The sequence below is a fragment of the Hyla sarda genome, unplaced genomic scaffold (genome assembly GCF_029499605.1).
Source record: "Hyla sarda isolate aHylSar1 unplaced genomic scaffold, aHylSar1.hap1 scaffold_516, whole genome shotgun sequence".
NCBI lineage: Eukaryota > Metazoa > Chordata > Amphibia > Anura > Hylidae > Hyla > Hyla sarda.
This window is the reverse complement of record NW_026610527.1, coordinates 138,280-157,011: the sequence shown is the minus strand read 5'-3', so window position 1 is coordinate 157,011 and position 18,732 is coordinate 138,280. Positions and strand designations below refer to the sequence as shown.

At 46.5% G+C, this 18,732-nt stretch overlaps 1 protein-coding gene across 6 annotated transcripts in view; it reads left to right on the top strand.

Annotated features, from left to right (window-relative positions):
* The window catches only part of SERGEF (secretion regulating guanine nucleotide exchange factor), a 136,323-nt gene that overhangs the window by 33,288 nt on the left and 84,303 nt on the right, over window positions 1-18,732 (top strand). For all 6 annotated transcript variants that reach the window (XR_008878985.1, XR_008878986.1, XR_008878987.1 and 3 more), the window contains exon 7: window positions 9,844-9,906. Coding sequence is in view for 3 of the 6 variants with exons in the window: in XM_056553981.1 (XP_056409956.1) it covers window positions 9,844-9,906 (63 nt within the window). In the remaining 3 variants the exon portion in view is untranslated. The remainder of the gene's footprint in view (window positions 1-9,843; window positions 9,907-18,732) is intronic.

Below are 18,732 nucleotides of genomic sequence, written 5' to 3'. Positions count from 1 at the left end.
GTATTCCTGTATGTAATCCCTTATAAGTCCTTCAAACAATTTACCCACAATGCACGTTAGACTTACCGGTCTATAATTGCCTGGGGAAGACCTAGAGCCCTTCTTGAAGATTGGCACCACATTATCCTTGCGCCAGTCCCTTGGCACAATACCAGACACCAGAGAATCTCTAAATATCATGAACAAGGGTACAGATATTACTGAACTTACCTCTCTAAGAACTCTTGGGTGTAGTCCATCCGGCCCTGGAGATTTGCTTACATTTATATTACTTAACTTACCTTGTACCATCTCTACATTAAGCCAGTTCAGTACATTACATGATGTGTTACCAGCACTGACCTGTACATGATGTGTTACCAGCACTGACCTGTACATGATGTGTTACCAGCACTGACCTGTACATGATGTGTTACCAGCACTGACCTGTACATGATGTGTTACCAGCACTGACCTGTACATGATGTGTTACCAGCACTGACCTGTACATGATGTGTTACCAGCACTGACCTGTACATGATGTGTTACCAGCACTGACCTGTACATGATGTGTTACCAGCACTGACCTGTCCATGATGTGTTACCAGCACTGACCTGGCCAATGTCAGCTCCTTTTTCCATAGTGTATACAGAACTAAAGAACCCATTCAGTAGCTCCGCCTTCTCTTGATCGCCCGTGACAATCTCCCCATTATCATTATTATGGGGTCCTACATGCTCTGTCCTTGGTTTTTTTTGTATTTATATATCTAAAAAAATATTTAGGATTAGTTTTGCTTTCTTTGGCCACCTGTCTCTCATTTAGAATTTTTGCTGTTTTTATTACATTTTTACAGATTTTATTAAGCTCCTTGTACTGTATAAATGTTATAGCTGACCCATCAGATTTGTATTATTTGAAGGCTATTTTTTTGTTGTTTATTGCTCTTTTAACCTCATTTGTCAGCCATGTAGGATTTAGTTTTAATGGTTTATACTTGTTCCCCTTTGGTATATATTTAGCTGTATAGTTATTTAGAGTTGATATAAAGATGTCCCATTTACCGTCTGTATCAGTATTTGAGAACCCCTCCCCCAGTCTATGTCCTGTAGTGCAGATCTCAGCCCAGGGAAATTTGCCTTTTTAAAGTTATATGTTTTTGCCTTCCCCGCCTGTCTTTGTTTTCTACATTTTAAGTGAAAAGTAACTATATTGTGGTCGCTATTCCCAAGGTTTTCCCGCACAGTTACATTACCAACCAGCTCTGCGTTGTTGGAAATGATCAGATCCCACAAGGCATCACTTCTTGTTGGGTCCTCCACAAACTGGCCCATAAAATTATCCTGCAATAAATTTAGGAATTGTCGCCCCTTTGTAGTTTTAGTCAGCCCCGGACCCCAATCTATATCTGGATAGTTATAATCTCCCATTATTACCACTGTACCTGCCCGGGCGGCCTCTCTATTTGTTTATACAGCCGACCTTAACTCTGATGCTTTTACTTATCATTCTTATTCTGAGATTGTTTTTTCGTGACATATTCTACTTTAACATAGTGTTACATTTTTGTTGTACCTTTCATCCTTTCTTGGTGAAAAATCTCCAAATTTGATGAAAAAAATGAAAATTTTGCATTTTTCTAACTTTGAAGCTCTCTGCTTGTAAGGAAAATGGATATTCAAAATAAAAAAATGTTTTGGTTCACACATACAATATGTCTACTTTATGTTGGCATCATAAAATTTATGAGTTTTTACTTTTGGAAGACATCAGAGGCTTCAAAGTTCAGCAGCAATTTTTACATTTTTCACAAAATTTTCAAACTCACTATTTTTCAGGGACCAGTTCAGGTTTGAAGTTGATTTGAAGGGTCTTCATATAAGAAATACCCCACAAATGACCCCATTATAAAAACTACACCCCCCCCCCCCCCCCCCAAAGTATTCAAAATTACATTCAGTAAGTGTTTTAACCCTTTAGGTGTTTCACAGGAATAGCAGCAAAGTGAAGGAGAAAATTCAAAATCTTCATTTTTTACACTCGCTTGTTCTTGTAGACCCAATTTTTGAATTTTTACAAGGGGTAAAAAGGAGAAAATTTGTACTTTTATTTGGAACCCAATTTCTCTCGAGTAAGCACATACTTCATATGTCTACGTAAAGTGTTCGGCGGGTGCAGTAGAGGGCTCAGAAGGGAAGGAGTGACAAATGGTTTTGGGGGGGGGGGGCATGTCACCTTTAGGAAGCCCATATGGTGCCAGAACAGCATAAAAAAACCACATGGCATACCATTTTGGAAACTAGACCCCTCGGGGAGCATAACAAGAGGTAAAGTGAACCTTAATACCCCACAGGTGATTCACGACTTTTACCTAAAATGCTTGGTTTCCCCAAAATTTTACATTTTTAAAAAGGTTAATAGCAGAAAATTCCCCCCAAAATTTGAAGCCCAATTTCTCGCGATTCAGAAAACACCCCATATGGGGGTGAAAAGTGCTCTGCTGACGCACTGCAGGTCTCAGAAGAGGAGGAGTCACATTTGGCTTTTTGAAAGCAAATTTTGCTCTGGGGGCATGCCGCATTCAGGAAGCCCCTATGGTGCCAGAACAGCAAAAAAAAAAGCCCACGTGGCATACCATTTTGGAAACTAGACCCCTTGGGGAACATAACAAGGGGTAATGTGAACATTTATACCCCACAGGTGTTTCACGACTTTTGCATATGTAAAAAAAAAAAAAAATTTTTTACCTAAAATGCTTGGTTTCCCAAAAATTTTACATTTTTAAAAAGGGTAATAGCAGAAAATACCCCAAATTTGTAACACAATTTCTCCCGAGTACGGCGATACCCCATATGTGACCCTAAACTGTTGCCTTGAAATACGACAGGGCTCCAAAGCAAAAGAGCGCCATGCGCATTTGAGGCCTAAATTAGGGACTTGCATAGCAGTGGACATAGGGGTATTCTACGCCAGTGATTCCCAAACAGCTGCCTCCAGCTGTTGCTAAACTCCAAGCATGCCTGGACTGTCAGTGGCTATCTGGCAATACTGGGAGTATTTGTTTTGCAACAGCTGGAGGCTCCGTTTTAGAAACAGAGACGTTTTTCATTTTTATTGGCGAGGGGAGGGGGGCTGTGTAGGGGTATGTGTATATGTAATGTTTTTTACTTTTTATTTTATTTTGTGTTAGTGTAGTGTTTTTAGGGTACAGTCACACGGGCGGGGGTTCACAGTAGTTTCTCTCTGGCAGTTTGAGCTGCGGCAGAAAATTTGCCGCAGCTCAAACTTGCAGCCGGATACTTACTGTAAACCTCAGCCTATGTGAGTGTACCCTGGGGGGGAGAAACATCCAGCTGTTGCAAAACTACAACTCCCAGCATGTACGGTCTATCAGTGCATGCTGGGAGCTGTAGTTTTGCAACAGCTGGAGGCACACTGGTTGTGAAACACTGAGTTTGGTAACAAACTCAGTGTTTTGCAACCAGTGTGCCTTCAGCTGTTGCAAAAGCTACAATCCCCAGCATGTACAGACAGTGGAAGGGCATGCTGGGACTTGTAGTTATGCAACAGCTGGAGGCATACTACTTTGGCTGGGGATTGTAGTTATGCAACAGCTGGAGACACACTGGTTTGCTACTCAACTCAGTGTTTCACAACCAGTGTGCCTTCAGCTGTTGCAAAATTACAACTCTCAGCAGTCACCAACAGGCATGCTGGGAGTTGTAGTTATGCAACCAGCAGATGCACCACTACAACTCCCAGCATGCACTTTAGCTGATTGTGCAAGCTGGGAGTTGTAGTTATACAACAGCTGAAGGTACACTTTTCCATAGAAAAAATGTGCCTCCAGCTGTTGCAAAACTATAAGTCCCAGCATGCCCATAAGGGAATGCTGGGAGTTGTGGTGGTCTGCCTCCTGCTGTTGCATAACTACAGCTCCCAGCATGCCCTTTTTGCAACTGCAGTTCAACTGCTGATCCACGCTGCAGGTCAGTCCCTCGCCGCCGCCGTTCCTGGGGCCCCGATCCCAACAGGGACGCCGGGGATCGGGGTCCCCAGCTGCCGGGGTCCTCTTCCCGCACCCGATAACGTCCTCCGGAAGAGGGGCGGAGCGGGTTGCGGGAGTGACACCCGCAGCAGGTGCCCTGATTGGTCGGCCGGTAAACCGGCCCATGAATCGGGGCGATCGTGAGGTGGCACCAGTGCCACCTCACCCCTGCTGGCTATGGCTGTTCGGGGCCGTCAGAGACTGCCCCGATCAGCCAGTAATTCCGGGTCACTGGAGACCCGATTGACCCGGAATCCGCCGCAGATCGCTGGGCTGAATTGTTCATGACCCCCCTGGGCGATATGCCACGATGCCTGCTGATCGATATCAGTAGGAGTACGTCCATTGTCCTTAAGGGGTTAATAACAGCCTACTGGGTACAACGTAATGCAGCCAACCACCATCCTATCCCTGTTGTGGGAGTGATGCATGATGACCTCTCTTATTATTGTTCTACTTAAATAAAAAAAATAAAAAATATGTTTCCCATCATTTTGCACTTAATACCCCATAATGAAAATTTGAAATAGAATTTTAGATTTTTTTTTAGAAAATTTATAAATAAGGAGAAACTAATATTTGGCATGGACCTAAGTATCCAAACTTTTTCTATGACTCGTTTAGTGCTGGTTTCTCCCATTTCTCCAGATCATCTTGGAGAATCTGCACCTTAAAGGGTACCTCTCATTAAATAAACTTTTGATATATTTTAGATTAATGAATGTTGAATAACTTTCCAATAGCATGTTAATGCAAAAATATGCTTCTTTCTATTGTATTTTTCCCCGATCAGTCCTGGCAGCAAGCATTTCAGACTCATGCTGGAGTCCTAAACACTCAGAGCTGCCAGCCTGCTTTGTTCACAGCCAAACAGGCTGTGAACAAAGCAGGCTGGCAGCTCTGAGTGTTCTCCTTTGTGAACAAAGCAGACTGGCAGCTCGTAGTGTTTAGGACTCCAGCATGAGTCTGAAATGCTTGCTGCCAGGACTGGTAGGGAGACCCCTAGTGGTAATTTCTTCAAAGTTGAAAATTAAATAGAAAGAAGCATATTTTTTAATAACATTACAGTGATCATGGTGGGGGCAGCATCATGTCTGGAGGAAAGCAGGCACTGCCCATCACCTGCCCAATACCATCCCTACAGTGATCATGGGGGGGCAGCATCATGTCTGGAGGAAAGCAGGCACTGCCCAATACCATCCCTACAGTGATCATGGTGGGGGCAGCATCATGTCTGGGGGAGACCAGGTACTGCCCATCACCTGCCCAATACCATCCCTACAGTGATCATGGTGGGGGCAGCATCATGTCTGGAGGAAACCAGGCACTGCCCATCACCTGCCCAATACCATCCCTACAGTGATCATGGTGGGGGCAGCATCATGTCTGGGGGAAACCAGGTACTGCCCATCACCTGCCCAATACCATCCCTACAGTGATCATGGTGGGGGCAGCATCATGTCTGGGGGAAACCAGGCACTGCCCATCACCTGCCCAATACCATCCCTACAGTGATCATGGTGGGGGCAGCATCATGTCTGGGGGAGACCAGGTACTTCCCATCACCTGCCCAATACCATCCCTACAGTGATCATGGTGGGGGCAGCATCATGTCTGGAGGAAATCGGGTACTGCTCATCACCTGCCCAATACTATCCCTACAGTGATCATGGTGGGGGCAGCATCATGTCTGGGGGAAACCAGGCACTGCCCATCACCTGCCCATTACCATCCCTACAGTGATCATGGTGGGGGCAGCATCATGTCTGTGGGAAACCAGGTACTGCTCATCACCTGCCCAATACCATCCCTACAGTGATCATGGTGGGGGCAGCATCATGTCTGGAGGAAACCAGGTACTGCCCATCACCTGCCCAATACCATCCCTACAGTGATCATGGTGGGGCAGCATCATGTCTGGAGGAAACCAGGCCCTGCCCATCACCTGCCCAATACCATCCCTACAGTGATCATGGTGGGGGCAGCATCATGTCTGGAGGAAACCAGGCACTGCCCATCACGTGCCCAATACCATCCCTACAGTGATCATGGTGGGGCAGCATCATGTCTGGGGGAAACCAGGTACCTGCCCATCACCTGCCCAATACCATCCCTACAGTGATCATGGTGGGGGCAGCATCATGTCTGGAGGAAACCAGGTACCTGCCCAATACCATCTGTGGGCGGTAAGAATAAACCACTTTAGTGCACCATTTCTTACTGCTGACCTGTACAAAGCAGAAATCGCTCTGCAGCTTTTATAGCAGAGGAATCAGGTGACATGATGGAGGACGTGTGACCACCAGCACTGGACATGTTAGCCGGGTGTTCTGGGACAACATCTTTAACACGACTAGTTCTTCGGCACTGTACTCATGTTCATCTGCAAAACTGTGCCTCATGTAGACATATAAGGACATACCATTGATTGGGGCCAAGTAAAGCTCTCCTGCATATAATTTAGTATTTAAATGGGCGCTGTTGTACTGAAACTTTTTTTTCTGTATTGTATATCCTGGCAAAACATTTAGTATGTATAATATAGTTCATAAAAAAATAATCATAAAACATAATGTAGCGCTGCAGCATCATCTTTGTCCCAGCTGAATTACAGGCATGGATAAAGTCCAGTAAGTGAAGGTAGGACTAGCACTCCTTTGTGCTCACTCCTGTCCCATCAGACTGCAGCATTAAAACCAAGAGGATAGGGTTACAGAGAAGCCTGCAGTGATTGAATGGGGGACCCAGAGAGGAAGGGGTTACAGAGCAGCCTGCAGTGATTGAATGGAGAGACCCAGAGAGCAAGGGGTTACAGAGCAGCCTGCAGTGATCAGTGCTTGTCTCGGACACACACCTTCCTGAACTCGGCGCTTGTCTCGGACACACACCTTCCTGAACTCGGCGCTTGTCTCAGACACACACCTTCCTGAACTCAGCGCTTGTCTCGGACACACACCTTCCTGAACTCAGGGCTTGTCTCAGACACACCCAATCCTGAACTCAGCGCTTGTCTCGGACACACACTTCCTGAACTCAGGGCTTGTCTCCGACACACACCTTCCTGAACTCATCGCTTGTCTCCGACACACACACCTTCCTGAGCTCAGCGCTTGTCTCCGACACACACACCTTCCTGAGCTCAGCGCTTGTCTCCGACACACCTTCCTGAACTCGGCGCTTGTCTCGGACACACACCTTCCTGAACTCGGCGCTTGTCTCGGACACACACCTTCCTGAACTCAGCGCTTGTCTCGGACACACACCTTCCTGAACTCGGCGCTTGTCTCGGACACACACCTTCCTGAACTCGGCGCTTGTCTCGGACACACACCTTCCTGAACTCAGCGCTTGTCTCGGACACACACCTTCCTGAGCTCAGCGCTTGTCTCGGACACACACCTTCCTGAACTCAGGGCTTGTCTCGGACACACCTTCCTGAACTCAGCGCTTGTCTCGGACACACACCTTCCTGAACTCAGGGCTTGTCTCAGACACACCCAATCCTGAACTCAGCGCTTGTCTCGGACACACACTTCCTGAACTCAGGGCTTGTCTCCGACACACACCTTCCTGAACTCATCGCTTGTCTCCGACACACACCTTCCTGAACTCATCGCTTGTCTCCGACACACACACCTTCCTGAGCTCAGCGCTTGTCTCCGACACACACCTTCCTGAACTCAGCGCTTGTCTCGGACACACACCTTCCTGAACTCGGCGCTTGTCTCGGACACACCTTCCTGAACTCAGCGCTTGTCTCGGACACACACCTTCCTGAGCTCAGCGCTTGTCTCCGACACACCTTCCTGAACTCGGCGCTTGTCTCGGACACACACCTTCCTGAACTCGGCGCTTGTCTCGGACACACACCTTCCTGAACTCAGCACTTGTCTCCGACACACCTTCCTGAACTCAGCGCTTGTCTCGGACACACACCTTCCTGAACTCGGCGCTTGTCTCGGACACACCCAATCCTGAACTCAGCACTTGTCTCGGACACACACCTTCCTGAACTCAGCGCTTGTCTCCGACACACCTTCCTGAACTCAGCGCTTGTCTCGGACACACACCTTCCTGAACTTGGCGCTTGTCTCCGACACACCTTCCTGAGTTCAGCACTTGTCTCGGACACACCTTCTGAACTCAGGGCTTGTCTCGGACACACCTTCCTGAGCTCAGCGCTTGTCTTGGACACACACCTTCCTGAACTCAGCGCTTGTCTTGGACACACACCTTCCTGAACTCAGGGCTTGTCTCGGACACACCTTCCTGAGCTCAGCGCTTGTCTTGGACACACACCTTCCTGAACTCAGGGCTTGTCTCGGACACACACCTTCCTGAGCTCATCGCTTGTCTCGGACACACACCTTCCTGAGCTCAGCGCTTGTCTCCGACACACCTTCCTGAGCTCATCGCTTGTCTTGGACACACACCTTCCTGAGCTCAGCGCTTGTCTCGGACACACACCTTCCTGAACTCGGCGCTTGTCTCGGACACACACCTTCCTGAGCTCAGCGCTTGTCTCGGACACACACCTTCCTGAACTCAGCGCTTGTCTCGGACACACACCTTCCTGAACTCAGCGTTTGTCTCGGAGACACACCTTCCTGAGCTCAGCGCTTGTCTCGGACACACACCTTCCTGAACTCAGCGTTTGTCTCGGACACACACCTTCCTGAGCTCAGCGCTTGTCTCGGACACACACCTTCCTGAGCTCAGCGCTTGTCTCGGACACACACCTTCCTGAGCTCAGCGCTTGTCTCGGACACACACCTTCCTGAACTCAGGGCTTGTCTCAGACACACACCTTCCTGAACTCAGCGCTTGTCTCGGAGACACACCTTCCTGAGCTCAGCGCTTGTCTCGGACACACACCTTCCTGAGCTCAGCGCTTGTCTCGGAGACACACCTTCCTGAGCTCAGCGCTTGTCTTGGACACACCTTCCTGAACTCAGCGCTTGTCTCGGAGACACACCTTCCTGAGCTCAGCGCTTGTCTCGGACACACACCTTCCTGAGCTCAGCGCTTGTCTCGGACACACCTTCCTGAGCTCAGCGCTTGTCTCGGACACACACCTTCCTGAAACTCAGGGCTTGTCTCGGACACACACCTTCCTGAACTCAGCGCTTGTCTCGGACACACACCTTCCTGAGCTCAGCGATTGTCTCGGACACACACCTTCCGGAGTTCAGCTCCTGTCTCGGACACACACCTTCCGGAGTTCAGCACCTGTCTCGGAGACACACCTTCCGGAGCTCAGCGCTTGTCTCGGACACACCCAATCCTGAACTCAGCGCTTGTCTCGGACACACCCAATCCTGAACTCAGCGCTTGTCTCGGACACACCCAATCCTGAACTCAGCGCTTGTCTCGGACACACACCTTCCGGAGCTCAGCGCTTGTCTCGGACACACACCTTCCTGAACTCAGCGCTTGTCTCGGACACACACCTTCCGGAGTTCAGCGCCTGTCTCGGACACACACCTTCCGGAGCTCAGCGCTTGTCTCGGACACACCCAATCCTGAACTCAGCGCTTGTCTCGGACACACCCCTTCCTGAGCTCAGCGCTTGTCTCGGACACACCCAATCCTGAACTCAGCGCTTGTCTCGGACACACCCCTTTTTGAGCAGTGGATGTCAGAATGCATTACCTAGTGGGTAACACACATGAGCACTATTTTTTTATTTATTTATTTTTTTTCCAGTCATATAACAGGTACACTTTAAGTAGGAACATTTTTTGTTTGTCTTTCTACTTACATTTTTGTTCTGTCTCTGTTCACAAACTTTGCCTTTTTTTTTTTTCTTTAATAGGTTTGGAAAATGTAAAAGTAAAGCAAGTGGCAGCAGGATCTTACCACTCGGTTGCTCTGTCAGGTGAGTGTATATTTCTGCGTGATGATTGTGTTAGTCATCCATTATAATTAGAGATTTTCCTACCCTTGATGACGGAAAATATAGATTTTATTAAAGACAGGAGACTCACATTGTGCTAAATTCTCAGGTGAAGCCCCTCCTCTTTCTTTGATGAAGTGGTAGATGAGAATAATATAAAGTTGAAGTTCTCATGTTGAAAACAGAATGAACAGAACTGGAACCAATTGTACGGAATCATCATATCCCCATGAATTGATCAAATGTAAGAGTAACTTGACATCCCAAGTAGATTGATACCTAGGAGCAGGGGGTCTTCTATATTTAATACCTTTCAATAACTTGCACATTAAAGGGTGTTTTCCTAACTGTAAAGCGTGCACTGGTAAAGAGAGATGGCTCAACGATATACATTAACCCCTTAAGGATCAAGCCCATTTTCACCTTAAGGACCAGAGCTTTTTTTGCACATCTGACCACTGTCACTTTAAGCAGTAATAACTCTGGGATGCTTTTACTTATGAATTTGATTCCGAGAGAGTTTTTTCGTGACATATTCTACTTTAACATAATGGTAAATTTTCGTCGATACTTGCATAAAGTTTCCAAAATTCATGAAAAATTAGAAAAGTTTGCATTTTTTACACTACCATGTTCTTGTAGACCCAGTTTTAGAATTTTTACAAGGGGTAAAAGGAGAAAAAGCCCCCCAAAATGTGTGACCCAATTTCTCTCGAGTAAGGAAATACCTCATATGTGAATGTAAAGTGCTCTGTGGGTGCACTAGAGGGCCCAGAAGGGAAGGAGTGACAGTGGGATTTTGGAAAGTGAATTTTGCTGAAATGTTTTTTTTTTTGGGGGGGGAGGGCGGGTGCATGTCACATTTAGGAAGCCCCTAAAAAAAACACATGACATACTATTTTGGAAACTACACCCTTCAAGGCATGTAACAAGGGGTACAGTGAGCCTTAACACCTCACAGGTGTTTGATGACTTTTCGGTAAATTCGGCATGTGTAAATGAAGAAAAAATTCATTTTTTTCACCAAAATGCAGTTTTTTCACCAAATTAACCATTTTTACAAGAGGTAATAGTTACCGTATTTATCGGGGTATACCACGCAAGCCCAAGGACCTTAACTTACCTGTCAGACGTCTATGAGGGACAGTATCAAACACTTTGGCAAAATCCAGAAACACTATATCCACAGCCATCCCTGTGTCAAGGCTTCTACTCACCTCTTCATAAAAGCAAATTAGATCGGTGACAACTTCTCTCCTTAGTAAACCCATGCTGGCTATCACTTATAATACTATTATCCCCTATGTATTCCTGTATGTAATTCCTTATAAGTCCTTCAAACAATTTACCCACAATGCACGTTAGACTTACCGGTCTATAATTGCCTGGCGAAGACCTAGAGCCCTTTTTGAAGATTGGTACCACATTCGCCTTGCGCCAGTCCCTTGGCACAATACCAGACACCAGAGAATCTCTAAATATCATGAACAGGGGTACAGATATTACTGAACTTACCTCTCTAAGAACTCTTGGGTGTAGTCCATCCGGCCCTGGAGATTTGCTTACATTTATATCACTTAACTTACCTTGTACCATCTCTACATTAAGCCAGTTCAATACATTACATGATGTGTTACCAGCACTGACCTGGCCAATGTCAGCTCCTTCTTCCATAGTATATACAGAACTAAAGAACCCATTCAGTAGCTCCGCCTTCTCTTGATCGCCCGTGACAATCTCCCCATTATCATTATTAAGGGGTCCTACATGCTCGGTCCTTGGTTTTTTTGTATTTATATATCTAAAAATATATTTAGGATTAGTTTTGCTTTCTTTGGCCACCTGTCTCTCATTTTGAATTTTTGCTGTTTTTATTACATTTTTACAGATTTTATTAAGCTCCTTGTACTGTATAAATGTTATCGCTGACCCATCAGATTAGAATTTTTTGAAGGCTATTTTTTGTTGTTTATTGCTCTTTTAACCTCATTTGTCAGCCATGTAGGATTTAGTTTTAATGGTTTATATTTGTTCCCCTTTGGTATATATTTAGCTGTATAGTTATTTAGAGTTGATATAAAGATGTCCCATTTCCCTTCTGTATCAGTATTTGAGAACCCCTCCCCCAGTCTATGTCCTGTAGTGCAGATCTCAGCCCAGGGAAATTTGCCTTTTTAAAGTTATATGTTTTTGCCTTCCCCGTCTGTCTTTGTTTTCTACATTTTAAGTGAAAAGTAACTATATTGTGGTCGCTATTCCCAAGGTTTTCCCGCACAGTTACATTACCAACCAGCTCTGCGTTGTTGGAAATGATCAGATCCCACAAGGCATCACTTCTTGTTGGGTCCTCCACAAACTGGCCCATAAAATTATCCTGCAATAAATTTAGGAATTGTCGCCCCTTTGTAGTTTTAGCCAGCCCCGGACCCCAATCTATATCTGGATAGTTATAATCTCCCATTATTACCACTGTACCTGCCCGGGCGGCCTCTCTATTTGTTTATACAGCCGACCTTCTATCTCTTCAGTGATATTAGGGGGTCTGTAGATTACACCAAATATTATTTTTTCAGTATTTCCCTCCTTTTGTAATTCTATCCACAGTGATTCCACCTCCTCAGAATCATCACACACTATGGCATCGTTCACACTGACTTTCATACCACTTCTTACATACAGACAGACTCCACCACCTTTTCTGTTCATTCTATCCTTGGGGAACAATGTAAACCCTGCAGATTAACAGCCCAGTCATGTGAGGAGTCCAGCCATGTCTCAGTGACCCCAACTATATCACCAGCCATGTCTCAGCGACCCCAACTATATCACCAGCCATGTCTCAGTGACCCCAACTATATCACCAGCCATGTCTCAGTGACCCCAACTATATCCCCAGCCATGTCTCAGTGACCCCAACTATATCACCAGCCATGTCTGTGACCCCAACTATATCACCAGCCATGTCTGTGACCCCAACTATATCACCAGCCATTTCTCAGTGACCCCAACTATATCACCAGCCATGTCTCAGTGACCCCAACTATATCACCAGCCATGTCTCAGTGACCCCAACTATATCACCAGCCATGTCTCAGTGACCCCAACTATATCACCAGCCATGTCTCAGTGACCCCAACTATATCACCAGCCATGTCTCGGTGACCCCAACTATATCACCAGCCATGTCTCAGTGACCCCAACTATATCACCAGCCATGTCTCAGTGACCCCAACTATATCACCAGCCATGTCTCAGGGACCCCAACTATATCACCAGCCATGTCTCAGTGACCCCAACTATATCACCAGCCATGTCTCAGTGACCCCAACTATATCACCAGCCATGTCTCGGTGACCCCAACTATATCACCAGCCATGTCTCAGTGACCCCAACTATATCACCAGCCATGTCTCAGTGACCCCAACTATATCACCAGCCATGTCTCAGTGACCCCAACTATATCACCAGCCATGTCTCAGGGACCCCAACTATATCACCAGCCATGTCTCAGTGACCCCAACTATATCACCAGCCATGTCTCAGTGACCCCAACTATATCAATATGTTCCTCCAGTATCAAGGCCTCAAGCTCCCCCATTTTATTTGCTAGACTTCTGGCATTTGTGAACATTCACTTTACATATCCATTAAGTTTTACACATATAGTCTCACTAATGGGATTTTCAGAGTTATTGGGGTTAATGTTATTATTTGAGTTATAAGGGCTAATTGTACTATTTAACCTCCCTGGCGGTATGATTCTGTCTGGAAATGTGTACCAAAAGCGGTACAATTTTTTTTAACTGAATTTCACATCTCCCTCCGCCCATTTCACATCTCCCCCATCACATCCCCCTCTCCCTTGTCACATCCCCCGTCACATTCCCCCCTCCTCCTTGTCACATTCTCCCCCCTCCTTGTCACATTCTCCCCCTTCCTTGTCACATTCTCCCCCCTCCTTGTCACATTCTCCCCCCTCCTTGTCACATTCTCCCCCCTCCTTGTCACATTCTCCCCCTTCCTTGTCACATTCTCCCCCCTCCTTGTCACATTCTCCCCCCTCCTTGTCACATTCTCCCCCCTCCTTGTCACATTCTCCCCCCTCCTTGTCACATTCCCCCCCCCCCCTTGTCACATTCCCCCCTTCATGTCACATTCCCCCCAGTCACATTCCCCCCCCTGTCGCATTCCCCCCCCTGTCGCATTCCCCCCTTCATGTCACATTCCCCCCCTGTCACATTCCCCCCCCCCCTGACACATTCCCCCCTTGTCACATTCCCCCCCTGTCACATTCCCCCCCCCCCTGACACATCCCCCCCTTGTCACATTCATCCCCCCCCCCCTTGTCACCTTCTCCTGCAGCAGTATACACTAGGTTTGCCGGCAGATTTCATACCTAGTGTATTTGCTGCAGAACAAGCCCTTTCCCCTTCAGCCAATCACAGACTTTACACCACTGCGGCCTGTGATTGGCTGAAAAGTGAAAGGTCCTAGAAGATGAATAGTGAAGAGAGGACACCCCGGACCGCACGGAGGGGAACGGCATCTGCAGGGACCGGGACTAGGTGAGCAAAAGGTTTTTTTATTTTACTACTTCTTCCTTTTACACTTTGCTCAGTGTTTTTCTACCAGGGGGCCTCCAGCTGTTGTGAAACTACTACTCCCAGCATGCCCGGACAGCCTTTGGCTGTTCGGGCATGCTGAGAGTTGTAGTTTTGCAACAGCTGGAGGCCCCCTGGTAGGGAAACACTGACTTTTAGTATTTTTCTTTACCTGCTCTGGCCGGCCCCCGCAACGGGAGCCGACCAGAGCAGATAATCGCATGTTTTCCCGGGGGCCGCATCGCTATATCGCATTGCTTTTGTGATATATCGTGCAGCCCGGCTGGGAACTCTGCAATTCTACCCCGAGCGTGACTCGGGGTTACCGATCCTGGCAGGGAAAATTAACCCCGAGTCACGCTCGGGATTACCGCTCAGGAGGTTAAGTGATTTTTTGAGTTATTGGGTCTAATGTTGTTATTTAAGTTATTGGGGCTAACGGTATTTTTTGAGTTAATGGGGCTTATTGTAGTTATCGAGTTATTGGGGCTAATGGAATTTTTTGAATTATTGGGATTACAATTTTTCGGGCTACATTTATTTTTACAGCTGGTTTGTAACGCATGAATCTCCTTATCCACTGCTCTTAACCTCCCCCCACAGGACTCCTCTCCACCCACCATTATGTCCTGACCCCTCTCTAACCTATCCATCCCACTGTCTGCTTTCTTTGCTTTATTATCCTCCCCCCACTCACCTAGTTTAAATACTCAGCCCCCCCTTCCAGGATTCTCTCCCCCAGCACAGCGGACCCCCTTCCATTCAGGTGCAAATTATCCGTAGAATAGAGTTTGTACCCCAATGAAAAGTCAGCCCAGTGCTCTAAAAACCCAAACCCTTCCCCCTCACACCACGACTGAAGCCATGCATTTAACCCCCTAAGCTCCCGCTGTCTTTCCTGCGATGCGCATGGCACAGGAAGTATTCCAGAGAACACAACCTTAGAGGTCCTTCCCTTCAGCTTGGCACCTAGTTCCTCCACCTACCATGTATTCTGTCGTTGGTTCCCACATGGACCACCACAGCTAGGTCATCCCCAGCCCCCCCTAGTAATTTGTCCACCCTTTCCACCACATGCCGAACCCTGGCACCAGGGAGACAGCAAACCATTCGGTTGAGGTGGTCTTGGCGACAAATTATTCTATCCGTCTTCCTGATTATAGAATCCCCCCTACCACAACTAACTGTCTTGGCCTACCTGCGTTACCATCCCCCACACTACTAGTTGAGCTGTTCCCCCGGCTGTTAGGGAGACCAGTATCCACTAGGGTTGCCATCTCTGATACTAATAGGAGAAAATTCCCCCCAAAAGTTGTAACCCCATTTCTTCTGAAAATGGAAATACCTCATGTGTGGACGTAAAGTGCTTTGTGAGCGCACTACAATGCTCGGAAGAGAAGGAGCCACATTTAGCTTTTTGAAAGGAAATTTTGTGGAAATGGTTTTCGGGGAGCATGTTGCATTTAGGAAGCCCCTATGGTGTCATAACAGCAACAAAAAAAAAACACATGGCATACTATTTTGGAAACTACACCCCTCAAGACACGTAACAAGGGGTACAGTGAGCCTTAACACCTCACAAGTGTTTGACGACTTTTCGTTAAAGTCGGATGTGTAAATGGAAACTTTTTTTTTTTCACTAAAATGCTGTTTTTTTCCCCCAAATCTACAATATTTACAAGAGGTAATAGGAGAAAATGCCCCCCAAAATGTATAGCCCCATTTCTTCTGAGTATGGAAATATCCCATGTGTGGATGTAAAGTGCTCTGCGGGCACGCTACAATACTCAGAAGAGAAGGAGCCACATTTGGCTTTTGGAAAGCAAATTTTGCTGAAATGGTTTTTGTGGGGCATGTCCAGTTAAGAAGCCCCTATGGTGCTAGAACAGCAAAAAAAAAGCCCCACATGGCACACTATTTGGGAAACAAGACCCCTCAAGGCACGTAACAAGGGGTACAGTTAGCCTTTACACCCCACAGGTGTTTGACAAATTTCTGCTAAAGTTGGACGTGAAAATAAAGTTTTTTTCACTAAAATGCTGGTGTTTCCCCAAATTTTTCATTTTCAGGGGTAATAGGACAAAAAAAACTCCCAAAATTTTAACCTCGTTTCTTCTGAGTATGGAAATACCCCATTTGTGGATGTAAAGTGCTCTGCGGGCGAACTAAAATGCTGAGAAAAGGAGCGCCATTGGGCTATTGGAGAGAAAATTAGTTTGGAATGGAAGTCGGGGACCATGTGCGTTTACAAAGCCTCCATGGTGCCAGATTTTGGAAACTACACCCCTCACGGAATGTAATAAGGGGTGCAGTGAGCATTTACACCCCACCGCCTTTTGACAGATCTTTGGAACATTGGGCTGTGCAATTGAAAAATTATTTTTTTCTTTTTTTACGGACGGCTGTTCAAAAAATCTGTCAGACACCTGATGTAAATGCTCACTGTACCCCTTATTACAGTCCATGAGGGGTGTAGTTTCCAAAATGGGGTCACATGGGGGGGGCACTGTTCTGGCACCATGGGGGCTTTGTAAATGCCTTCAATTCTAAAGCCCAATGGTGTTCCTTCTCTTCTGAGCATTGTAGTTCACCCGAAGAGGACTTTACATCCAGATATAGTGTATTTATATACTCAGAAGGAATGGGGTTACACATTTTGGGGGGCTTTTTTCCTATTACCCCTGGTGAAAATGAAAAATTTGGGATAACACCAGCATTTTAGTGAAAAAATTAAAAAAAATTATTTTCACGTCCAACTTTAATGAAAATTTGTCAAACACCTGTGGGATGTTAAGGCTCACTGTACCCCTTGTTACTTTCCGTGAGGGGTGTAGTTTCCAAAATGGGGTCACGTGGGTGTTTTTTTTTCTTCTTGCGTTTATGTCCAAACCGCTGTAACTATCAGCTCCCCCTGGTCAAATCACATAAAATGTACATGGCGCTCTCAGTCCTGAGCCTTGTGTGCCTGCAGAGCATTTTATGTCCACATATGGGATATTGCCGTACTCAGGAGAAATTGCGTTACAAATAGTTTTTTTTCCTTTTACCTCTTGGGAAAATGAAAAGTATGGGGCAAAAAGTATGGGCAACACCAGCATGTTAGTGTAAAAAATTAAATTTTTCTACAATAACATGCTGGAGTAGACCCCAACTTTACCTTTTCATAAGGGGTAAAAGGAGAAAAAGCCCCCCCCCCCCCCAAAATTTGTTAGGCAATTTCTCCCGAGTACGGAAATACCCCATATGTGGCCCTAAACTCTTGCCTTGAAATACGACAGGATCCGAAGTGAGAGAGCGGCATGTGCATTTGAGGCCTAAATTAGGGATTTGTATAGGGACAGACCCGGATGCAAGAATTACATTTGCCTCCGATACCAAAATTACCCTACGGCAGTGTTTCCCAAACAGTGTGCCTCCAGCTGTTGCAAAACTCCCAGCAGTCAATGGCTGTCCGGCAATACTGGGACTTGTTTTGCAACAGCTGGAGGCTCCGTTTTGGAAACCGTGTCATACGAGACATTTTTTTATTTGGGGGGAGGAGGTAACTGTGTAGTATTTTACACTTTTTTTTTTTTTTTTAAATGTGTAGTGTTTTTAGGGTACATTCACAAAGGCGGGGGGGTGAGACTTCCTGCTGGGAGTTTGAGCTGCAGCGGAAAATTTGCTGCATCTCAAACTTGCAGCAAAAAACTCGCTGTAAACCCCACCCATGTGAAGGTACCCTGTACATTCACATGGGGGAGGGGCAAACCTCCAGCTGTTGCAAAACTAAAACTACCAGCATGCCCTTTGGCTGTCTGTGCATGCTGGGGGTTGTAGTTATGCAACAGGTTGCAAAGAACAGAGTTTGTTACTTAACTCAGTGTTTTGCAACCAGTGTGCCTCCAGCTGTTGCAAAACTACAACTCCCAGCTGTCTCTGACAGCTTCTATCATCCCTATATTCCGGCGATCGGGTCACCACAGACCACATGAGCCCGAAATCGCCGCAAATCGCTCATCTGAATTGATCGACGATTCGCGGCATTCACCGACATGGGGGGGGGGGGGGGGTTGTGGAGTTTGCATGGGGAGACCCAGGGGTTTGCACGGGGTGCCTGCTGAATGATTTCTTAACAACAAAGGACGTATATTTACGTCCTTGTCCAGCTCCCGTGATGTAAAGCGGGGTCACGCGGTGACCCCACGTCATATCGGGTCAGTCCCGG